The sequence below is a fragment of the Pogoniulus pusillus genome, chromosome 18 (assembly GCF_015220805.1).
Source record: "Pogoniulus pusillus isolate bPogPus1 chromosome 18, bPogPus1.pri, whole genome shotgun sequence".
In the NCBI taxonomy this organism is placed as follows: domain Eukaryota; kingdom Metazoa; phylum Chordata; class Aves; order Piciformes; family Lybiidae; genus Pogoniulus; species Pogoniulus pusillus.
In genome coordinates, this window is record NC_087281.1 from 4,925,895 (window position 1) to 4,951,066 (window position 25,172).

Below are 25,172 nucleotides of genomic sequence, written 5' to 3' on the forward strand. Positions count from 1 at the left end.
TCACTTCACTGTTAAGTCCCTTAGCAGATGATCCAATGGGATCCTGGGGTGTATTAAGCAGAGTGTGTCCAGCAGATCAAGGGGAGAGGTTCTCCTTACCCTCTACTCTGCCTTCAGTTTTGGGCTCCCCAGTTTAAGAGGGAGAGGGATCTGCTGGAGAGGGTCCAGCAGAGAGCTATGAGGATGATGAGGGGTCTGGAGGGCACTGCCTTATGAGGAGAGGCTGAGACCTGGGGCTGCTTAGTCTGGAGAGAAGACAGAGAGAACTTCATAAATGTTTATACACATCTGAGGGCTGGGGGTCAGGAGAGGGGGTACAGGCACTGCTCACTGCTCCCTGGGATAGGACAAGGAGCAATGGGTGTAAATTACAGCAAAAGAGGTTCTGCCTCAACACAAGGGGGAACTTCTTTACTGTAAGGGTCCCAGAGCACTGACACATGCTCTCCAAAGAGGTTGTGGAGTCTCCTTCCCTGGAGCCTTTTAAGGCCTGTCTGGATGTGTTCCTCTGTGATCTGTGCTAGATTGTGTGGTCCTGCTGTAGCAGGGGGTGTTGGACTTGATGATCTCCTTGGGTCCCTTCCAACCACTAATATGCTGTGATGCTGTGAACTTGCAAAGTTCTCTTCCAGGCATTAGAAATAACCCTTAGTTTCACTGAAATTACAGTATTTCTTCAAATCTGCCATTAGTTTATATTTTCAGAAGGTCATTCAACATGCTTGAATATTTTGTTCCAGCTCTAGTTTTATACTATGATTGAAGTGTAATTGTAGAGTATAGAAATGCAAACCCCAGGCATGGACTGCATGTAAAATCCTGTATTGAGAAGGTTAACTACATGGATTATGCTCCAGAATTACAGTATACCTGCAGTTTCACACCTCTCTGTATTTGTAATCACCACAAGAAAATTTCCCAATCATAGAATCAACCAGGTTGGAAGAGACCTCCAAGATCAGCCAGTCCAACCTATCCCCCAGCCCTAGCCAATCAACCAGACCATGGCACTAAGTGCCTCAGCCAGGCTTTGCTTGAACACTTCCCAGAGACTCCACCACCTCCCTGGGCAGCCCATTCCAATGCCAATCACTCTCTCTGCCAACAACTTCCTCCTAACATCCAGCCTATACTTCCCCTGGCACAACTTGAGACTGTGTCCCCTTGTTCTATTGCTGGTTGCCTGGGAGAAGAGGCCACCCCCCACCTGGCTACAATGTCCCTTCATGTAGTGCTGTATACTTTCCCAAGCTGTAATCAGCTTCAAGACTACGTTAAGCCTCTGTGCTGTTGTGTTGAAAAACCCATCTTTTGCTGTAAAATGATTTCTTGTTTTTACATTGATACAGATGAAGTATTTACAACATTAGATACATTCTCTATCAGACATACAAAGGAACACATTTATGGGATGCTGTGAAGATAACAGTAGCGATGTCGCAGGGGCAAATATAAAACAAGTGTATTGATGTGACTGGAGAATGTAGGAAGATAAGAGTTAGAATAGCTGTGAAGCAAAGAAGCTTGTTCACCTCTTCATGTTGAAAAAAAAACCTATAGGAAAAGGTAGAATCACACTATAGTTTCTCTTATTGGCATAGGACTTATGTATTAAAGCTGACATATATTTCCATAGCAAAAAAAAAACCCTACTATGAGGTAGAATCAGTCATGCATTGCAAATTAAAAGTGCTTTATTCCTTTCAAGCTTACAGTAATTAGAATCAGAAAGTTCCAGCACAAAGCAATTTTTTGTTGGTCTTTCATTGAATGTTGTTTGGCAAATAGTGCTGTGAAACTGAGGTGCTGTTCTAGTTTGAAGCTAGCCAGAATGTTTTGGTGAGAAGGACTAGATTACAGGCTGTGAAAGGGAAACAGAATGATCTCTACTTCACTTATAGGCTTACTGAGAGGTGTAAGAACAGGAGTCCAAACACAGATAAGGCACTGCTTCTTCCTCTGCTGGGAAGCTCGGAGCTGCATTGCTTTTCCCTCTCTCTAGACCCTCTGTTGTTTCTCTGATTAATCCACTTTGCTTCCTAACCCTCTGGCTGAACCTCTGTTCTTCCTTGGGACTGGGGTAAGGTTGAGAGGGATAGGGGGAAGGAGAAGGGGTGGTTGAGAGCCCCTCCTGGGGACTCAGGTTTCTGGGAGGGCTGTTGTGTTTCTGTATTACCTTTTACCTTGCATATTTCTGTCTATAACTGTATGTACTGTAAATATTTGTTTGTATATTGTGCCAGCTGTAAATATAAGCTTCATTCATATTTCCAGAGCTGGCTGAGACTGGTCTGGGTGATTTCTAAAGTGGGGGGGGGGGGGGGAGGGCAGGGAACACCCAAACCATCACAGGTGAGTATGAAAAATTGTGATGGCTTTGGTGTTACCTGTCTCCCCACACTTCAGAAAATCACCCAGACTAGGCTCAGCCATGCTGGAAATTAAGGAATGAAGCTTTATATTTACAGCTTAGCACAATATCCAAGCAGGTATTTACAATCTATACAGCTAGAGACAGCAATGGACAAGTTAAAAAGTAATACAGAAACACAACAGCCCTTCCAGAAACCAGAGTGCCCAGGAGGGGCTCCCAACCACCCTTCCACCTCCTTTCCACTGCTGTACCTTACCCCAGATTTTGCCTTACATGCAAAGTGAGTTTGGAGGATCAGCCAGGGGGGTTATGAAGCAGAAGGATTAGTTATACAGACAGCAGGTTAGAGAGAGAAATGCAGCCCAAAGCCAGAGAGCAAACTGTGTTATCTATGTTTGTGTTCTTGTACAACTCCACAAGTCTGTGAGTGCAGCAGACCTCACCATTGTTTCCTGTTCACAGCCTATCATCTAATTGTTCTCACCAAATTATCCCAACTAGGCTCAAAGTAGCACAAAAATATAAGAGTCAAGAACTTTTCCAAGAAACTTTCCTGTTTCCTTTTCTCTCTTGACCGAACATTATGGTTATACATATGCAGCACATCTGAAATTAGAAGTATCACAGCATCACAGTATCACCAAGGTTGGAAGAGACCTCACAGATCATCAAGTCCAACCCTTTACCACAGAGCTCAAGGCTAGACCATGGCACCAAGTGCCACGTCCAGTCCTGCCTTGAACAGCTCCAGGGACGGCGACTCCACCACCTCCCCGGGCAGCCCATTCCAGTGTCCAATGACTCTCTCAGGGAAGAACTTTCTCCTCACCTCCAGCCTAAATTTCCCCTGGTGCAGCCTGAGGCTGTGTCCTCTTGTTCTGGTGCTGGCCACCTGAGAGAAGAGAGCAACCTCCTCCTGGCCACAACCACCCTTCAGGTAGTTGTAGACAGCAATAAGGTCACCCCTGAGCCTCCTCTTCTCCAGGCTAACCAATCCCAGCTCCCTCAGCCTCTCCTCGTAGGGCTGTGCTCAAGGCCTCTCCCCAGCCTCATCGCCCTTCTCTGGACACGCTCAAGCATCTCAATGTCCCTCCTAAACTGGGGGGCCCAGAACTGAACACAGTACTCAAGGTGTGGTCTAACCAGTGCAGAGTACAGGGGCAGTTAATTACTTTGCATTATTATATCTAGGGTTCCAATATCCATAATCTTGATCATACTTTGTGTAAGTCCAGGCAGACAGTGTTCAATGAAAATGAAAGCTGAACCAATGTCCATTTTGCTGTACAGTTTACAGAGGACCGAGTCTTCTATTATTTACTTGTGGACAGCCTGAGGCCCATTGAAATCCTGGTTAGCTTTTCTGCATTAGTATGCTGGGGTGATATTGGAGGTAAGGCCAACATAGAAAAGTGCATGTTAACATTGTGTTTTATCAGTGTTGTGTTGGACTGTGGTGTAATTTGGCATAGCTTGAGACTTTAGCATTAAATAGCCAAACTGACTGTGGGAAATACACTAGTATTCATACAATGCTTTCTTGTTATTTCATATTGAAGATGAATCTTTCTCCTTACCTTTACTGTTTATTACTATTTATTGCAAGCTTTTCACCAGTATATTTCTGATATGGACTTGCTTTGGTTTCCTGAAGTTTCTTTTCTACAAATTCTGTTAGAGTCATAGAATCAACCAAGTTGGAAGAGACCTCCAAGATCAGCCAGTCCAACCTAGCACCCAGCCCTAGCCAATCAACCAGACCATGGCACTAAGTGCCTCATCCAGGCTTTCCATGAGCACCTCCAGGGACAGCGACTCCACCACCTCCCTGAGCAGCCCATTCCAATGCCAATCACTCTCTCTGCCAACAGCTTCCTCCTAACATCCAGCCTAGACCTACCTCAGCACAACTTGAGACTGTGTCCTCTTGTTCTGCTGCTGGTTGCCTGGGAGAAGAGACCAACCCCACCTGGCTGCAGCCTCCCTTCAGGGAGTTGTAGACAGCAGTGAGGTCAGCCCTGAGCCTCCTCTTCTGCAGGCTGCATACCCCCAGCTCCCTCAGCCTCTCCTCACAGGGCTGTGCTCCAGGCCCCTCACCAGCTTTGTTGCCCTTTTCTGGACGCACTCCACTACCTCACCATCTCTCTTGAATTGAGAAGCCAGAACTGGACACTGCCACTCAAAGTGTGGCTGAGCACAGAAGAATAACCTCTCTTGTCCTGCTGGCAACACTGCTCCTGATCCAGGCCAGGATGCCATTGGCTTTCTTGGCCACCTGGGCACACTGCTGGCTCATGTTCAGTCTACATTCTACCAGTACCCCCAGATCCCTTTCTGCCTGGCTGCTCTTCAACCACTCTCTTCCCAGGAAGGGGACAAGGTTCTTACAAGGTTCTTGATGTCTTATTTGATTAAAATGCAGTAAAATTAGCAATATGACCAAAAGTTTGTATTTGAAATGCTTTTTCCAACTGATGCAGAAGGTCTATTTACAGCTGGCTTATTTCAAGTTCCTACAGCTTGGGTGGCTTGAATAGAAATAATTTTTATGTTGTGAAAATCCTAGAATGGCATTCAGAAAAGCTAATATATGTTATGGCAGTCAGCTTAATTGGTCATTTAAGCATTGTGTATGGACATAAATTCAGTGCATCTAGAGTAAAGTAGAGATAACCTGGTCTGGTGAAAAGAAGACTGACAGGGGATCTAATAAATGTTTGTCAATATCTGAGGGCTGGATGTGAGGAGGGAGGGGACAGGCTCTGCTCACTTGCTCCCTGGGACAGAACAAGGTGCAATGGACATAAACTACAGCACAGGAAGTTCCACCTCAAAATGAGGGGGAACTTCTTTACTGTAAGGGTCACAGAGCACTGCAACAGGCTTCTCAGAGAGACTGTGGAGTCTCTTCTGCAGGCTTTGAAGAGCAGTCTGGATGCATTTCTGTGTGACCTGCACTAGGTTATGGCCCTGCTCTGGCAGGGGGTTTGGACTCAATGATCTCTGGAGTTCCCTCCCAGCCTCTAACATCTGTGATTCTACAAACCAAAAGAAGGCTTGCAAAACCCACCAGAATGACCATCCTGTTAAAATAATCAAAGTATAATATACATGTATGCTGTATATGTCAGATTGCTTCCTTTGCATGTGAGCAGAATGCACTTTTAAGGAATTTCAGAACAGCCTTATGTGATTTGGATCATATCTGATTTATACATCCTTCTAACCATCATTTTCTAGTTAACAATAGAAGTAAGCTGTATTCTGAACCACTCATGCATTTGAAATGACTGTCTCTTTTGTCCACACCAAAATGAAGACTTCAATGACTGTAGCTACAGATTCTCCATAAGTGTACTTCTCTTCATTTCACTGCACTGCTGGTTTGGAATTTTCTGTCTTAATCTAGGTACTAAACAAGAATGTTCTAGCACTCCAAAAGGCATGCTGATGGTTGAACGTTTTTCTTGGAAGTGTGTGACTCCTGGAGAACTTGTGTTAAAGATGCATACATCTGCAACCAAAGCTACTGTGTTAAATCTTCCTCTTGGGTATGTATGAGGCTTTATTCCTGTCCTAAAACTGTAGTCTGAATTCTTTAATAATAATTCAAAGTTCACTTCCCAAAATAGAAGTTTGTGGAATATATACCAAGCTGGTTGACAGCTAGGATTTGGTTAGGCTGCAAAACTGGGGTGAAGTTAAATAATTAACATAACTTGTATAAGTATTTTGAATTCTTTACTCCTGTCTAAGCACATTAGCAAAGAAAATAATCACACTGACCTGCTAAAAAGTGAAATAGAATTCAAATTTCCACTTAAAAGGGTTTCTAACCAGAATGATTTTGAAATATGCCCTGGAACAGGGATTTTTAGGGGAATTATATGAACAAGGCAGGACTATAGGAGGTTTCATAGCTATTCTTGAAACAGGATTTATAGACATTGTAGGAGAAATTCTGAGGCTAGCCATGAAGGCCTGCATATGTTCAGATTCATGTAGTGCTTAATATGGTTTTTTTTGCATGTAGCTCTAGATACTCAGTGTACAGCATTTACCCAATGTTAAATAAAAAAGTAGATAAAAGAAAGAGCCTTTGATACTTGCTAAATTCTGAAAATGCTTCCACTGTCATAGAATCAACCAGGTTGGAAGAGATCTCCAAAATCATCCAGTCCAGCCTAGCACCCAGCCCTAGCCAATCAACCAGACCATGGCACTAAGTGCCTCATCCAGTATGCTTTTGACCACCTCCAGGGACGGCAACTCCACCACCTCCCTGGGCAGCCCATTCCAATGCCAATCACTCTCTCTGCCAACAACTTCCTCCTAACATCCAGCCTAGACCTCCCCTGCCACGACTTGAGACTGTGTCCCCTTGTTCTGTTGCTGCTTGCCTGGCAGAAGAGACCAACCCCACCTGGCTACAGCCTCCCTTCAGGGAGTTGTAGACAGCAGTGAGGTCTACCCTGAGCCTCCTCTTCTGCAGGCTGCACACCCCCAGCTCCCTCAGCCTCTCCTCACAGGGTTTGTGCTCCAGGCCTCTCACAAGCTTTGTTGCCCTTCTCTGGACACGTTCCAGTACCTCAACATCTCTCTTGAATTGAGTAGCCCAGAACTGGACACAGCACTCAAGGTGTGGCCTAACCAGTGCTGAATAACTAAGGGGCACAGGGGCAGAATAACCTCCCTTGTCCTACTGGCCACAGTGTTCCTGATCCAGACCAGGATGCCATTGGCTCTCCTGCCCACCTGGGGACACTGCTGGCTCACGTTCAGCTGCTATCTACCATTACTCCCAAGTACTGTGTTTGAGCTGTCAGGTCTGGACAGAATGTAGAATTTACCCCAAAGAAGTAAATAAGAACACTCTAACAGAAGTGGAAGTTAAATAGAAATCTTATTTACAAATATAAATGAAGTACAAAAGGTATTAACTGAAAAAGGATGTGTAAGACCAGCAATGGCTGAGCCCTGCCAGACTAAGACATTGAGGATAGGCCTCTCTATGCAGCAGAAATAAATTTCCTGCCAGCAGAGCCTCTCTTCTGCATAACAAGCAAAGGCAAATGCCATGAGGCAAGAGAGAGCTGACCAGAAGGTCTACTTCTTCTATAGCAATAATACAGGATGAAGAATGGTATAACTTATGAGAATATCCAATGCCTCCCCTTGACACTTTCTAGTACATCTGGAGGAATTCTCCTCATGGTGTGGCAGATCATGCAAAATTAATAATCTGTATTAATTTTGCTATCCAGGCAATGAGTGTTAATAACTATGAAAGCTGTTTATTAGCAATGAAACTCACCAGAAAACTTATTCAGAAGGTTCAAAAATGCAAGTTTTGGAAATTTATACACACAGGGAACAGGCACAACTACAGCAGTTATTTCTTGAAGTGGCAAATGCAAACATTATACTGGAAGAGAAGATTCTTGCAGTTAATTATACTGCTTAGCCACTAGAGGACACAGGAAGCCTCTTTCTGCTTATGGCAGAAGTCAGTGAGTTACAAGAGGCTTTAAGTGTTTGCTCACAAAACAGTATCAGACAGTACCCAAAGCATGTGGAGGGGCTGCCTTTGGTGGTTTCAAAGCTGTTAGAGGCTTTGTTGTTTCCCAGGCTCTTTTCTGAGGAGGCTGGGAGTCTATAGCATAGTCTCTGACCTGGTTCCTCCTGATTCCTGATTCAGCAGCAGCCTTGCAGAGGGGCAGGCAGGATGCAATGCCATGTGCAGGCTTGGCACAGTGTCAAGCTGGCTATGCAGGCATCTAGAGCCTGCTGCTGGTAAACTCGAGGCAGTGGAGTTCCCAGGCAGTTCCAGGATGCAGTGAGGCATCAGCAGCAGCACTGTGCTACCTGCTCATCCTTTTTTATCAATACCAACCTGAGACTAATGGGCCTTTGGACACAGATTAGCCAATCAGAATGGCACTTTGCCAAGCTTGGCCATATTAGGTGAAGCCAGGGCTTTCATTGGCCTTTCCTGTGATTGCTTCCCCCAGCACAGAAGGAGGGGGAGTAGGGGAACATGTCTGGACAAGCCAGAGTCCTTAGACTCAATGGCTTCAGGTCCTTTGTCCTCTCTCCTGTGATTGCTTCTCCCCACAGCAGAAGAGGGAGAGAGCAGAAACACATGCCTGGGCAAGCCAGGGCATGGATAAGCTTATTTTTGGCCATCAGGCCATGACACAGACAATCCTTAAAGTACAACACAGTGAAGCAAGGAATATAACATCTTCATCTCTTGTCATTAGCATAAAGTTGCAGACTAATTCACTGAGTCTTTCTCCTTCTCCACAAATAGAGGCTCACTGGTTTAATTTCATAGAAATGAGACAAAATGTGGCTTTAAAAAATCAACTGAGGTTCCAAACAAATAAATAGGCACAGAACAAAAATCCACCAAGCTGTTGTGCTGGTACTATATAAAACATCTTTGGAAATACTACTTGTTTTCATTGGAGAAGTTGTTATGGTGCTTACAGGTTAGTTCTGCCACCACATGTGTTTTCTTAGTGTTGTGTCCTGTAGAGAAGCAGAAAACTTATATGTCTTTTTGCACCTGCAAATTTCAAAGCTACCAGAGATCCAGGCAGCTCAAATTGAGAAGCTTCTCACCTTTGATTCTCCTTCACACCAGGAAGAGCCAGCAGGCTTTCAAGAAGATTTAATTTGCAGCAGGGCTGGGAGACAAATGGGCTTATTGACTACTTCCCCATTTCATTCCAAATGAGAAATGGCTTGCTGAGCCAGGAGGGCTCTTTATTTCCTCTGTTGGTGGCCAGGGGACATTTCAAATTCTGCTCCCAAGAAGATGCAACTTAGAAGTGAGAGTGCATATGTGTATTAATTTCACTGCTGGATCTCTGATTAACACCTTGAAGTGGCTGCCTGGATGAACTTCTCCAGCTAAATGCCATTCTGACAATGATAAAAGACTGTGAAACTTTACTGTTTGGCATCAGCAAGCTTCCAAAGTATTTCAGTGGGACTGCACAACATTGGAGAGAAGAGCATGAATGCTCTGTGTTGCAAAACTGTAATTAGGAATGTTTTCTCCTATGAATGGAATCCATTACAGGATATGATCAAGGGAACAAGAATGAGCTGAGTGAATCCCAATAAGACATATTGAATTTCTGTTACTTCCCACCTTACGAGGTTTCAGTTGAGTGATCTGGCCCACAGTTGTTCCACAAAATGATCATGTTGTAATATCATCTAGCCTGACATGGGTTATGGGCTCATTTGCTTTCTGGTTTTATCAAGAAGAACACAGAAGTTACAGTCTCAGTACACTTGTCTCAGTACCAGAGTACTTGACTTCTCTAAGCTGTGTACCTGTGTACAGTGAAGTACGTTTTTAAGTTTACCTCACTGTGATCTTGACTAAAAAGCTTCAAGTTTGGATGTGATACTGATCTAGGTAAGCCCTTTTTTAGGCTCACCATTTACGTATCCTTCCAAGTACTGGAACTCAAACCCTTTGAGAAGAGGCTGAGGGAGCTGGGGGTGTGCAGCCTGGAGAAGAGGAGGCTCAGGGCTGACCTCATTGCTGTCTACAACTACCTGAAGGGAGGCTGTAGCCAGGTGGGGTTGGTCTCTTCTGCCAGGCAAGCAGCAAGAGAACAAGGGGACACAGTCTGAAGTTGTGCCAGGGGAGGTCTAGGCTGGATGTTAGGAGGAAGTTGTTGGCAGAGAGAGTGATTTGCATTGGAATGGGCTGCCCAGGGAGGTGGTGGAGTCACTGTCCCTGGAGGTGCTCATGGAAAGCCTGTCTGTGCCATGGTCTGGTTGACTGGCTAGGACTGGGTGCTAATTTGGACTGGATGATGTTGGAGGTCTCTTCCAACCTGGTTGATTCTATGATTCTACTTCCAAGGCACACCTGGGGAGCACTTTGATCCGGGCCCTAAACCCATTTTCCACTGATTTTTTTTTATTACTCAGTCTGTCACAATTCCCCATTACTCATCCCCTTGTTCCTCTGAGTTCCCACAAGTCCTGGCACTGACAGACTGATTCTGAGATGTGCCTCAGGCCCTCAAACTTTGTCCCCTGTTTCCTCTCCACCATCCTTACTTGCATCATCCCATTCCCCTTCCTTTGTGTCAACCTCCTCTTCCCCCTCCAGACCCTTTCCCCTCTGTGTCGTGGTCTATTGCACTGTGTCCTTTTCCTATTTCCTTGTCTCCACTTTGAGGCAAAGATTCTGAGCTTGGAGAGGCTATGGAGGGTTTGGGGAGAAACTGGTTTGCTTTGGGATTGAGATGGTGTTGTTGAGTGGACATTTGGGATGGTGGGGATGACCCAGAGGAAGAGGATGGGGTCAAAGCAGAAACTGAGAGCACAGAAGGCTATGGTTGTGGATTAGAAGGGAAAGAGAGTGGTTTATGCCTGGGAAGAGCCTACTAAGGGAGGTGGTGGAGTCCCCATCCCTGGAGGAGTTGAAGAAGCGAGTGGATGTTGTGCTTGAGGCTCCATTTTAGCATTGCTGGTAGCTGGCTTCCAGTTGGACTCAATGACCTTCAAGGTCTTTTCCAACCTTCTTGATTTTAATGCTATTTAATAATTCTTTTAAAGATTGGAAATCACTCTCTGGTACAGCAACAGAATTAGAAATACAGGATTTGAAGAACCAAGGAAAAGATTTAAATTTTGCAAATGCATTAAAGGAAAAGGTTAAGAATTTCTGTGGGTGGGTTGGTTGGTTTGTGGAGAGTTGTTCCTGCTTTGGGTGGGTTTTTTGTAGTTTGGATTTTTTTAATTTGCTTTTTTAACTTCATTTTTCTCTTTGCTTGCAGGCGACATATATTGCTCTTCACAGTAAGTTCTCCCATAGGGCACCATATTCAGATATGTAGCATGGTGCCATGTGTCTTTGGAGAGGAGGATGCTGTGTTTCCAGGCCTTGAAAAGGTACACATAACCAGAGCTAGTCACTCACTGTGCTAACAGTGTTGATTCTATGATTCTATGATTCAGGTCAGAGAGCATATAGCTTCCAGAGCAGAGTTGTGCAAAAACATTTTGGAAGGTCCAGTGTACAGAAAATTTGCCTAGCATTGCAGATTCAGTGTCCTAACAGTAGGACATCAAAGCAGCTTGTGCAAATTTATTATGTTTATTGTGGCAAAGAAGTTTTTAATGTAAGTTTGGTCATTAACAATTTCTTGTGGCTCTTCTTCAATTTGTGGATGAAATCCTGTTCCTCATCAAGAAAATTCTGCTGTATTTTATCTTGAAGTCTTCTCTGCACTGTTTTTAAGAAGATAATTTCCCCACAGTGTCATTTGCAGGAAAGTGCCCACATTCTTGCACAGAAATCCTGACAAAGATGAATGATGCTTTAGGCAAGCCTGTCTTTGGACCTTGTTTTCAGCAGGATACAAGTACTCCTCTGTCATTATTAATAGAGATGCAGAGTATTTCATCTAACAAGAGTCTTATTAGCACTGCAGCAGTGTCCTGGTAGGACATAAATCCTGCTAGACCAGTTTAAGCCTTGCTCTCCTCCTCCTGTTGTGGGGTCTGGGAGTGGAGTTAGATGAGCAAATAATAAGGGGTTGGACCCAGCAAAGCCTTGAGGGCTAAAAGGGCTTAGCACCACCTCTCAGGTGTCTTATGCTGCCCTCGAAGTGCCTGCATGTTCAAACCAGGCATGAAGCTTTGAATTCATTGGCCAGAACAATGGTGCTAGTGCCTATTGGCCAGTTTGATTATCAAAATGAAGTATTTAAAGGGGGATGATTTAGATACCGCTGTCTTCCTGCATTCAGCCTTTTGCATCCTGCCTTCAGCACAGAGCCTTCCTGCCTCTCATCATTTGCAGCTCATTAAAGGCAGCCACGTGTTGCAACTAACACTAATGTCTTAGCACCAACTCCTTTTGCTCTGCCTGGAGTATTTTATATTGGGATCATTATCCCGAGTTTGAAGGTGTCTTTGATACAAGAGACTTACTCGGAGACGAAAAGCATCGTGAGTAAATCTGCTGGAGTCAATGCCAAGACTCCCTAAGCACAGTTAGAATTTTCCCTGCTTTTGAGTTACTATTTTCCAAGTTCTGATTGTTTAAACTGTTTCATTCTGTGCAGTTGCTTCCTTTTGACCAAAAATCCAAAGAATCTCAGCGAATTTTCCTGATATTTTAAATATTAATAGTAAAAAGTAACATTCATACAGAAATTAATATTCATCATTCATAACTATTATTAATTTAGTAGAATCAACCAGGTTGGAAGAGACCTCTAAGATCATCCAGTTCAACCCAGCCCTATCCAGTCAACTAGACCATGGCACCAAGTGCCTCATCCAGTCTTATATATATGTATTGATGTATGTGTGCATGCATTCATATCTATACATTCAAATTGCATATAGATATGCAATTATATATAGGTATTGATTGCAATTATATATATGTATTGATGTGTGTTTGCATACAGTATCACAGTATCATCAAGGTTGGAAGAGACCTCACAGATCATCAAGTCCAACCCTTTACCACAGAGCTCAAGGCCAGACCATGGCACCAAGTGCCACGTCCAATCCTGCCTTGAACAGCTCCAGGGACAGTGACTCCACCACCTCCCCGGGCAGCCCATTCCAGTGTCCAATGACTCTCTCAGGGAAGAACTTTCTCCTCACCTCCAGCCTAAATTTCCCCTGACGTAGCTACATTCATATAAATATCAAATCATACTAAAATTTCATCTATATATATGCAATTATATATATGTATTGATGTATGTGTGCATATATTCATATCTATGAAATGATATTAAAATGTCATATATATATGATACAAGCAGTAAGTCTCTATACACATCTTATGTTTGATTAAATGTCCTAGGACTGAAAAAAAATAGAATCCTTAATAGTTACATGTTACTGTGGCTGGTTTAGTGTTGCAACATTTTTATTCCAGTAGCTGAAAAGAGGGAACATTTTGTGGGCTTTTGACTACCAGACACCTGATGGGTTTTATAGTTTGTAAAATGATTTGCAGTTGTTCATCATAACTCAAGTTTTATTCTTCATCATGATAAAAAATGCTTGCACACTGTCATGCTCTAGAAAGAAAAGAGAAGAAAACCTTAATTCAATCTTTCTAACAATGAGTTTGTTTTTTTTCCTTCTCTCTCTCCAGGAAAGCTGCCGGTTTATAGAGCAAGCTACAGCTATTATGAAAGCTATTGGAAATGTGATAAATAATTTCAGCAGTATGCCAGAGCTTTCTAAAGCCTTGAAGGAGTTGGAACTAACTCACTGTCCTCCTGGTCTCTGTGATACTGGAGTGGTTGAAGAACACTTCAAGGTGAACAAATAATTTTAAACACATATTGGGAACAGTGTGGCCAGCAGGACAAGGGAGGTTATTCTGCCCCTGTACTCAGCACTGCTCTGGCCACACCTTGAGTGCTGTGTCCAGTTCTGGGCCCCTCAATTCAAGAGAGATGTTGAGGTGCTGGAAGGTGTCCAGAGATGGGCAACAAAGCTGGTGAGGGGCCTGGAGCACAGCCCTGTGAGGAGAGACTGAGGGAGCTGGGGGTGTTTAGGCTGGAGAAGAGGAGGCTCAGGAAAGACCTTATTGCTCTCTACAGCTACCTGAAGGGAGGCTGTAGCCAGGTGGGGTTAGTCTCTTCTGCCAGGCAAGCAGCACCAGAACAAGGGGACACAGTCTCAAGCTGTGCCAGGGGAGGTCTAGGCTGGATGTGAGGAGGAAGTTCTTCACAGAGAGAGTGATTGACACTGGAATAGGCTGCCCAGGGAGGTGGTGGAGTCACCGTCCCTGGAGGTGTTGAAGCAAAGCCTGGACTTAGTGCCATGGTCTGGTTGATTGGACAAGGCTGGGTGCTAGGTTAGACTGGATGATCTTGGCGGTCTCTTCCAACCAGGTTCATGCTATGATACCTAAAGGCTACAGAAGGTGAATAAGCACTTAACATTGCCTTTAGCCTCTTTCATATCTTTTATAAGCTCTGATATTAGATAATAGAACACCTAAGCTAGTGCTTTTATAGATGGGCTTGACACCAGCCTCAATTTCAGCTGTATTTTTCAATCCAGATCATGAAAAAAGCACTGGAAAGCACCCCTTTAAATTTCCATCTTTTGAATAGGACAAAAAGGACAAAATTTCTGCTCTTGGAAGAGTATCTTTATGTTGAGAATTAAAACAGAGCCATCATTTTAGTTACAGAAGTAGGACAACAAATCTTCCCATGTTGCTACTTTTCCCTGTGGTGCCACTTCCTAATTCACTAAGCATGCTCATTCAGTTGTTGCTTTGTGTTCTGAAACCTCTAATCAGAAAGCTAGTTGTTATGATGGTGATTGTAGTGTGTTCTTCTGTCCTCTGCGATGAGACCATCAGTTCATAGAATCAACCAGGTTGGAAGAGTCCTCCAAGCTCATCCAGTCCAACCTATCACCCAGCCCTGTCCAATCAAATAGACCATGGCACTAAGTCCCCCATCCAGTCTTATCTTGAACACCTCCAGGGATGGTGACTCCACCACATCCTTGGAATTAGAGGTGATGGTCTTTGCTTTACATAAGCTAGTAATAGATTCTCAAGTGATATAATCACTCCTGTAGTTAGTAAGCAAGACCTCAGATTTTTTTCTCTTAATTATTCACTGGAAGCAATGTAGTCCAATATAACAGTTGGGACTAATTTGATAGAGGAATCTAAAGATTTCATTTTTACATGAAAAAAAAATCTAAACAGTTTTTGAAATGATAAGAATCATAGAATCAGTCAGGGCTGGAAGGGACCACAAGGATCAGCCAGTTCCAACCCCCTTGCCATGGGCAGGGACAACCTACCCTAGAGCAGGCTGCCCACAGCCTCAGCCAGCCTGGCTTTAAACACCTCCAGGGATGGGGCCTCAACCACCTCCCTGGGCAACCCATTCCAGTCTCTCACCACTCACATGCTGAACAACTTCCTCCTCATGTCCAGGCTGAATCTCCCCACCCCCAGCTTTGCCCCATTCCCCCTAGTCCAGTCACACCCTAGGAGACTATAAAGTCCCTCCCCAACTTTTTTGTAGGCCTCCTTCAGATCCTGGCAGGCCACAAGAAGGTCACCTGGGAGCCTCCTGTTCTCCAGACTGAACAGCCCTAACATAATAATAAATGAGAAGCAATATAAAGTACCTTTTGAAAATGAATCATTCTTTGAATGCTTTTCCTCTTCTTGATTTTAGGTTTTCAATGCATCATTTTGGTGTTTGATGAAATACATATTAAGCAAGAAGGTTCCTTACAGCTATAAATTTGCCTTCAGGTCCTTCTCTTTGGATTTTAAAGACACTGATGTTTTGGAGGATGACACTGTGTCTTCAGGTACCGTATTGGTATTGGTAGTCACTTCAAATATATCTGCTCATTCTTCCTTTCAAGGAAGCCAGCTCTGTTTTCTTGCCTAAGTAAGCATGGTTCATTTCTGCTTACTTCTGCTGTGGACAACATGTCTGACACTCAGAACAGATATTGTATGTCTTGGTTTTCCAGAGAGTCTGTTTGTTGTTTTAACTTACAAAATTGCCCTGTGTCTTCCTTGACTTGCATTTGTCAGTAGTGACAAGAATTAGCACAAGTATCTATAGCTGCTTGGAGGAAGGCTGGAGTTAATACCCTCATTTTCAGTGCTCTTTCTTGTTGATGGGTCATGGTTTGCTTCTTTCTTTCAGGGCTTTGCAGGGTGTGTGGTATTTATCATAGCATCATCATAGAATCAGTCAGGGTTGGAAGAGAACACAAGGGTCATCTACTTCCAACCCCCCTGACATAGGCAGGGACACCCTACCCTACAGCAGGCTGCCCATAGCCTCATCCAGCCTGGCCTTAAACACCTCCAGCCATGGGGCCTCAACCACCTCCCTGGGCAACCCATTCCAGCCTCTCATCACTCTCATGCTGAACAACTTCTTCCTCACATCCAGTCTGAATCTCCCCACCTTCAGCTTTGCTCCATTCCCCCCAGTCCTGACACTCCCTGGGAGCCTAAAAAGTCCCTCCCCAGCTTTTTTGTAGGACCCATTCAGGTACTAGAAGACCACAGTAAGATCACTTGGGAGCCTCCTCTTCTCCAGCCCCAACTCTTTCAGTGTGTCCTCACAGTAGAGCTGCTCCTGCCCTCTGATCTTCCTCATGGCCCCTCTCTGGACACACTCCAGTGTCTCCACATCCCTCTTGTAATAGGGGCTCCTGAACTGGATGCAGTTTGGATTTATTTTTATTATTATTCATTTGCTTACTTGTTTTTTAAGCCTATAATTTGGCAAATTACCACGTTGGCTGGCTAGTTATCTGGTGAGTCACATACATATAGTTGGGAAGTAGCTACAGCATCATCCCACCTCTTCTCCAGCCTGTGCTTAGTGTATGTTGTGTACCTCAAGATATTGCGTGAGGAGACATTGAAAAGCAAATGGATTTGTTGCAAGCAGAATAATCAGTTCTCTTCCCACAGGTTCTTGCTCATTTTTTGGGCAGACTGGAGGCATAAGTAGTTAGAAATAAGTTTGCCTGGTAACCAAATGCATTTCTCTTCTCACTTTTAGGAGACTTCTTTTGAAGTCTGTTTAACTCCTTAACCCCTTAATTTTCGTGTGCTAATTGTATATAAAAAATATTAAATATGAGAATGAATTTCCAGTATTCATTAATATTTATTCATAAAAAAATCCCCTCCAGATTGCATTAATTTTGTTCCATTTCTCAGTCGATGGCAGGGACTTACACAAAGGGTATTTATAAACACAGAATGAAGTAGTCTGAGACAAGCAGAACTTGGGAAACAGAACAGTGGAATACAGGCAAATACTAAGGACACACAACAGGCAATACTGGGGGATTTGGTCACAAGGTAGATGAAATATGTTTGCTGAGTGATGATAAACTAGCCAAGTCTTAAAACTTAAGGAGACTTACAGAAACTAGCCCAACAATTACTCACATTGCACAGATATCCTAGGGGAGTATTCCTCTATAAAGATGCTTTCAAAAACCTGCAACTATAATCCTGAAGGAAGGAGAGGAAAACTAATTCACTGTAAGCTGAACTGCTGCAGCCTCGTGGCTACTGTGATATAAAAGCTATTACAGGATGTTAGGGTCTGGAAAAGGGACCCAAGGAAATCATTGAGTCCAACCCCCCTGCCAGAGCAGGACCACGCAATCTAGCACCGATCACAGAGGAACACATCCAGACAGGCCTTAAAAGGCTCTAGAGAAGGAGACTCCACAGCGTCTCTGGGGAGCCTGTTCCAGTGCTCTGGAACCCTTACAGTAAAGAAGTTCCATTCATGCTAATCAACAGTACACTTGATTTATATGCCAGTAATTTATATACATCCTCCTCAGTTCTTTTTGTACAGTAGAAAAGGATCAGATCCTATTCTTTAAAGGTAGTGGCACAATGCACACAGTCTTTCTGGTGTTGTAATGGTGTTATTGAAGTGAATATGATGTGATTGGTGAATCATTTGCATGATCTAATAGTTTATTCGTTGCTCTTTGACTGCCTTGCAGACATTCTGTTTTGCAACCCGTTGGGCTGACTCTGACAGCCTTACATTGCACCTGAGAGCTGGTTGAAAGGCTTTGATTTGAGAAGTACTGCTCAGGGGCAATGGGCTCAATGTGCCTCCTGGCACCTACTGTTCTGGAACGTCTAGGATGTTGTAGTTACTGCTGCTGGGTTTGTAACATGAGATGTATCAGTAGGGATTGAGATCAAACCTGGGTAATAGCCTTGCTTTTGAGTAAGTTGGAGCTCAGCTGGACACAGTACTTAAGGTGTGGCCTGAGCAGTGCTGAGTACAGGCACAGAATAACCTGCTTTGTCCTGCTGGCCACACTGTTCCTGATCCAGGCTAGGATGCCATTAGTTCCCCTGGCCACTTGGGCACACTTCTGTGAGACACATCACACACTTCTGTGAGACATCATAGAATCAGCTAGAAGGAGTGAATAACTCATTGTGGTTTTCCCAGAATTATCTTCTATGGCAAAATAAGTTAGAAGGGTCAGCATTTGACATTTGTCACACACCATTTGAAGTCACACCTGTCACAGTTTTCAGGATGGTTGTGCTCCTGGTTTCTGTGTTCCTAGGAAACTTAAACACTTGTCAGCAATGGGAAAGAAGATAAGGTTTAGTTAGATATGAACAATTGGCAGAGTTGACAGGTTGTAGGAAAAACCTCGTATATATTACTGAATTATGAGCCCCAGTATGGCAGAATGTTTTTCACATTTGCAGGGAGGGAGGAAGTTCTGCTTCAGTTTGTTTCCCCTGCATCCAGTATATCTTTTAAATTTATTCACCTTTCTAGACTTAAATTACAGAAGGTTCTTACCAGTCTGGAAAATCATTTGTTTCCCTTTGGCTTTATTTAACTCACATCTAAAGCTTTCCCCGTGTAATAAAGGTCACATTGAAGTAAGTGCATGCTTTTTATTCAACTTCCATCTCACAACTCTAAAGAAATGGACACAGATGCATTAAAAAAAAAAAAAAGCATGAATCAAGTGAAGTGTCAAGAAAATAATAGAAGAAAAAGGTTGCATGAAGGCCTAGGAGGACTGACATCAACTGATTTGCCTGGCCTGTGTTAGTAATGGTGCTCTGTCAGCTTAGTTGCTCAGATCTTGTCAAAGCTTGAATTATAATGCTTTGAGACCTAGCAGTCATCAATGTAACTACTACAAACAGGTGAATTAAATGTTTTTATTTTCTTTGTCTAAGAGCATATGAGATGGAATCTGAGGGATGGTTGGATGGTTTTTAAATGGTACTTCCATTTTATATTGGCGTTCAATAGCTCCAAGTGCAGGGTGCTGCACTTTGGCCACAACAACCCCATGCAGAGATACAGGCTGGGGTGGGAGTGGCTGGAGAGCAGCCAGACAGAGAGGGATCTGGGGGTGCTGATTGATACCTGCCTGAACATGAGCCAGCAGTGTGCCCAGGTGGCCAAGAGAGCCAGTGGCATCCTGGCCTGCATCAGGAATGGTGTGGCCAGCAGGAGCAGGGAGGTCATTCTGCCCCTGTACTCTGCACTGGTTAGACCACACCTTGAGTACTGTGTTCAGTTCTGGGCCCCCCAGTTTAGGAGGGACATTGAGATGCTTGAGCATGTCCAGAGAAGGGCGACGAGGCTGGGGAGAGGCCTTGAGCACAGCCCTACGAGGAGAGGCTGAGGGAGCTGGGATTGGTTAGCCTGGAGAAGAGGAGGCTCAGGGGTGACCTTATTGCTGTCTACAACTACCTGAGGGGAGGTTGTGGCCAGGAGGAGGTTGCTCTCTTCTCTCAGGTGGCCAGCACCAGAACGAAAGGACACAGCCTCAAGCTACACCAGGGGAAATTTAGGCTGGAGGTGAGGAGAAAGTTCTGCACTGAGAGAGTCATTGGACACTGGAAGGGGCTGCCCGGGGAGGTGATGGAGTCGCCGTCCCTGGAGCTGTTCAAGGCAGGATTGGACGTGGCACTTGGTGCCATGGTCTGGCCTTGAGCTCTGTGGTAAAGGGTTGGACTTGATGGTCTGTGAGGTCTCTTCCAACTCTGATGATACTGTGATACTGTGATACTCGTTTTGCACTGTGTGCTGATTTAATTCCAAAACTTGCTGAGGGCAAAGACATTAATGCTACACTGCAGTTAGCAGTCATACCTGGTAAAGTTTGTAAGAAGCCATTCTGAAATTGATCTGGTGACATTTACTTGTTTGCCAAATCCCATCCATCCACATGGAGCAATTAACACAGTAGCCACAAGAATCATTGAATCTACCAGGTTGGAAGACACCTCCAAGATCATCCAGTCTAACCTAGCACCTAGCCCTAGCCAGTCAAACAGACCATGGCACTAAGTGCCTCATCCAGGCTTTGTTTGAAGACCTCAAGGCACAGTGCCTCCACCACCTCCCTGGGCAGCCCATTCCAATGCCAATCACTCTCTCTGACAACAACTTCCTCCTAACATCCAGCCTATACCATCCCTGGCACAACTTGAGACTGTGTCCCCTTGTTCTGTTGCTGCTTGCCTGGCAGAAGACACCAAACCCCACCTGGCTACAACCTCCCTTCAGGTAGTTGCAGACAGCAATGAGCTCTGCCCTGAGCCTCCTCTGCTGCAGGCTGCACACCCCCAGCTCCCTCAGCCTCTCCTCACAGGGCTGTGCTCCAGGCCCCTCACTACCTCTGTCGCCCTCTTCTGGACACGTTCCAGTATCTCAACATCTCTCTTGAATTGAGGAGCCCAGAACTGGACACAGTACTCAAGGTGCAGCCTGAGCAGTGCTGAGTACAGGGGCAGAATAACCTCCCTTGTCCTGCTGGCCACACTGTGAAAGACTGTGCTGTGTGAACGAGTGATGGAAGCTTCTGAAGCTGGAGAAGCTGAGTGCTTCTCCGTGGCATGACTCTTCTATGGACTTCTAGGAAGAGAGTAGGTAAAGAGGCCCTGGAGAACTTTGGTTTGTCAGGATGCCAAATTTACAGAAGTATGTGATGTTTTCTGGGAAAGGAGACATATCAGATGAACAGTTCTGTAATAAATAGCAGTGTACAAAACCATAAGTGCCCTTATAAGTCCTTATGGCACTGTAACTTCCAGCCTTTGGGAAATGCAAGCCTTTAATTCCTCTGTCTGTGCATAACCTCCTCTTCAGCAGAAGAGTAAGACATGTTTGTAATTGCTGACCACAGCTATAAGTACTTATTCACCCTCTGGGGTCAAGCTGAGGTTACATAGCAGTTTACACCAGTGTGACCACAGGGCTGCTGCAGTACAGGACACATTTGCTGAAGACCACAAGCAGCCTTCTCTAAATTGATCCTGGTTTGGCTGTGGGGTTGGACCAGATGCTGTTCAGTGGTACCTTCAGCATTATTCTGTGGTTCCATGCTTCTGTTTGATAAAAGTGCTTGTGCCATCCATATTGTTGAGTTCTACTCTGTTGTCTGTTAAACTGGCCTCGTGTAACCTTTCAGAATTTCTAACTATTAAAGAGGCTTTCTGGGGAAAACCTCTGGTTTTAGCAATGAAAAGATAATGAGGAATGCTGGTTGGGAACATAGACACACTTAACAATATCCAGTGGAAGAGATTAGATCGAGATGTGTGATCTCCTGTCTGATGACAGAAATACCTTTTCTTCAGCTAGTTTGTTTGTTTGCAGGCTTGTCCATATTTCTCAAGTTCATTTCTCTCTTTTCTCCTCCTTTATATTTGTTGTTACTTCCTTTTGGAGCACTGTGTATTTTTTCATTGCCCTTGTTCTGTATCTGTGCAGTTCTGAACTGTCCTTGTGGCATTGCCTCCCTGTAGCGCTGTTCACTGCACCTTCCCCCTAAACCCTGATGTAAGTTGCTTGCAGGATGCTAATTGCAGGCTAGGATGCTTTCAAAGAACTCATTACTAACCTGTCAGAACCTACTCATTTCTATTCCACTCCAAAACTCCATAATAACAGGAGGTCACAGCCAGCTAAATGATCTCTCACTTCATCATAGATCTTACCCTTATTCCATGGCTCCTTAGCAAAGGTTGAATAAAATGTTTGGGAACACTCTGGTGTTTAAATTATTACTTAATAAAATGATGAGAATGAGAGACAGAAGCACTTAAAAGCTTGTGAAGCTGTTTTAAGCTGTATTCAGAGTCAGGCTTTAATGTATCAGATCCTGTTGCTTCCTGCTTGAAAGAATGTTTTGAAATGACATTAAGAGACTTGAGTGTTAAAAATGCACTGCATAAAGAGAAGTGAGAATTCATTGAGGTGGTGTTTGGAATTAGCATAGTAGATGCATTCTGACTGTGTAATTACACAGTGTATTTTGTCTAATTTTACCATGCTAAGAGGAAAATTGTGTTCCATTTTTCTCATCAAAAGAAACCATTCTATTTCTGGGATATAGAACTCACTGTGTTCTCTTTGGTGCTTTGGGTTTTTTTCCTTTTCAGCTCTGTTGCAAGCAGTTACAGGACTTTCAGTTGTATTGACACTGCTCATTCTCCTTCCTTTCTTACAGAGAATTGTGAGAAGAATACTCTTAGTAGTTGGGAGAACAGAACTCCCACTCCCGAAGAAGAAGCAGCAGCTCTTAAACTTCAAGCCATCTGGAAAGGGACCTATGTTAGGAAAGTGCTGAACAGCAGAAAACCAGGTGTGTCCTTTAAAAACACCTTTTAAAACTGCTTCATACCTCACCTTGTTCAAGTATTTACTGTAAAAAATGGTGTTACTAAATGATATCTAGTTAAAATGAACCCAAATGCAATAGGAAGAGCCAGCTGAATCTGTGATCTCTTATGAAAGAGTAGTGCTCAACCTCACCAGTCAGTTAGCATATGAGACAGTTAAAGGTAGAGGAAAGACACTGCTCTCCAGAATTTTGTACATATTAATCCAGAATTTACATTCATGTAGATTTAGCTCTCTTTATTAAGTCATAAAATCATAGAATCAACCAGGTTGGAAGAGACCTCCAAGATCATCCAGTCCAACCTAACACCCAGCCCTGTCCAGTCAACCAGACCATGGCACTAAGTGCCCCAGCCAGGCTTTGCTTGATATGATATCTACAAGTCTAGTTGATTGGATAGGGCTGAGTGATAAGTTGGGCTGGATGATCTTGGAGGTCTCTTCCAACCTGCTTGATTCTATGATTCTATAATCTTGGAGGTCTCTTCCAACCTGCTTGATTCTATGATTCTATAATCTTGGAGGTCTCTTCCAACCTGCTTGATTCTATGATCTTGGAGGTCTCTTCCAATCTGCTTGATTCTATGATCTTGGAGGTCTCTTCCAATCTGCTTGATTCTATGATTCTATAATCTTGGAGGTCTCTTCCAACCTGCTTGATTCTGTGATCTTGGAGGTCTCTTCCAATCTGCTTGATTCTATGGTTCTATGATTCTAAGTAAAAGCTGCTGCTAGCTAAACAGCGTATTTTCTGAGGACAAAGATCACATCACTTTAGCATATTACAGTGGGAAAAAAAACAACTTGTAAATCAGAGAAAATATCAATCACAGCATGTTTGGAGTTGTAGGAGTGCTTAGAAGCACAGAGGTAATGATGAAGAGAATTCTCCTGTCAAAGGAGAAATTGTTTTTTCAGCTCAGTTGAGACTTCTGTAAAATTCCAAATAAACCCAAGCACTTCATAAGACAATTTGCTTGTGTGAGTCCCAGTTTCTGCAGGTATTTGGCCAGTGTGTATTTAGTACAATACAAAAGTTACATTTTCTAACTTGCTTTATTATTTTCAGGTACTAAAGAAAATGCTAACGTCCAAGAAACCTTCCAAAAACTGTGGGCTGTGATTGAGTTGAATTTTGAGCACTATGCTGTAATGCTCTTAAGGTAATCATCTAATAAATTGTTTGATTGCAGGCACTGCCATAGACTTGCCAGAAATTGCTGGTTTACAAAATAGCTGTGCTCAGATCATTTACTAGGTTTAAAATTACAAGGCTCTATAGGAAGGGATGAGATCAGTGAATGTATGCCATGCTTTATTCTCTGTACCCTACATAGCAAATCTATTTTTTAGGTGTGTTTGCTACAGGTTTTTCCTGGACTTGAGGTAAAATATTGGCTCTCTCCTGTATTTACTATTTTTAATACCTCATAGGCTATTTCATAAGTATAAATCTAATATAAATCTATGGATATAAATAGATATAGAATAGATATAAATCTATATCTTCCCCTGTACTCAGCACTGGTCAGGCCACACCTTGAGTACTGTGTCCAGTTCTGGGCCCCTCAATTCAAGAGAGATGCTGAGGTGCTGGAAGGTGTCCAGAGAAGGGCAACAAAGCTGGTGAGGGGCCTGGAGCACAGCCCTGTGAGGAGAGGCTGAGGGAGCTGGGGGTGTGCAGCCTGCAGCAGAGGAGGCTCAGGGCTGACCTCATTGCTGTCTGCAACTACCTGAAGTGAGGCTGTAGCCAGGTGGGGTTGCTCTCTTCTCCCAGGCAAGCAGCAGCAGAACAAGAGGACACAGTCTCAAGTTGTGGCAGGGGAGGTCTAGGCTGGATGTTAGGTGGAAGTTTCTGTCAGAGAGAGTGATTGGCATTGGAATGGGCTGCCCAGGGAGGTGGTGGAGTTGCTGTCCCTGGAGGTGTTGAAGCAAAGCCTGGCTGAGGCACTTAGTGCCATGGTCTGGTTGACTGGCTAGGGCTGGGTGCTAGGTTGGACTGGATGATGTTGGAGGTCACTTCCAACCTGGTTGATTCTATGATTCTATGACTCTATGATTCCAATATTGGTTCCTCAGTTAAACAGCTAAGCAGTTGATTTTAAAAGAGCATTTTGATGCATGCTATCTGTTAAAGAATCCTGGTTGACACTGGAAAGGAAATAGTGGTACTGTTTAATCATACCATAGTTTATATGTCCACAGGGTGGAGTTGCCATCCCTGGAGGTGTCCAAGAAAAGAGTGGATGAGGCACTTGGTGCCATGGTCCAGTTGATTGGACAGGGCTGGGTGCTAGGTTGGACTGAATGAGGTCTCTTCCAACCTGCTTGATATTGTCAGAGGATTTGTTGTTAGCACTTGCCTGGGGACAAGTAGGTGCATTTCTAGATAGATGCTTTGTCTGTTATTTAATTACAGCTTTTGCAAAGACAGTTACTCTCAATTTCAGTAGTGTGCACTCATTTAAAAGCATAACACTCTTTGGAGAACACATATTTCCATCAAGCCCCTCAAAAATCCCTGTGCAAGAGTTCATACAGCTGATCTAGCATTAGGTAAGTTT

The 25,172-nt window shown here is 43.9% G+C and overlaps 1 protein-coding gene across 1 annotated transcript in view; it reads left to right on the plus strand.

Annotated features, from left to right (window-relative positions):
- The window catches only part of ADGB (androglobin), a 110,880-nt gene that overhangs the window by 50,621 nt on the left and 35,087 nt on the right, over positions 1 to 25,172 (plus strand). The window contains exons 17-23 of the mRNA XM_064158188.1: positions 3,665 to 3,767; positions 5,784 to 5,925; positions 11,188 to 11,302; positions 13,536 to 13,703; positions 15,601 to 15,739; positions 22,436 to 22,570; positions 23,678 to 23,771. Of these exons, the coding sequence (XP_064014258.1) occupies positions 3,665 to 3,767; positions 5,784 to 5,925; positions 11,188 to 11,302; positions 13,536 to 13,703; positions 15,601 to 15,739; positions 22,436 to 22,570; positions 23,678 to 23,771 (896 nt within the window). The remainder of the gene's footprint in view (positions 1 to 3,664; positions 3,768 to 5,783; positions 5,926 to 11,187; positions 11,303 to 13,535; positions 13,704 to 15,600; positions 15,740 to 22,435; positions 22,571 to 23,677; positions 23,772 to 25,172) is intronic.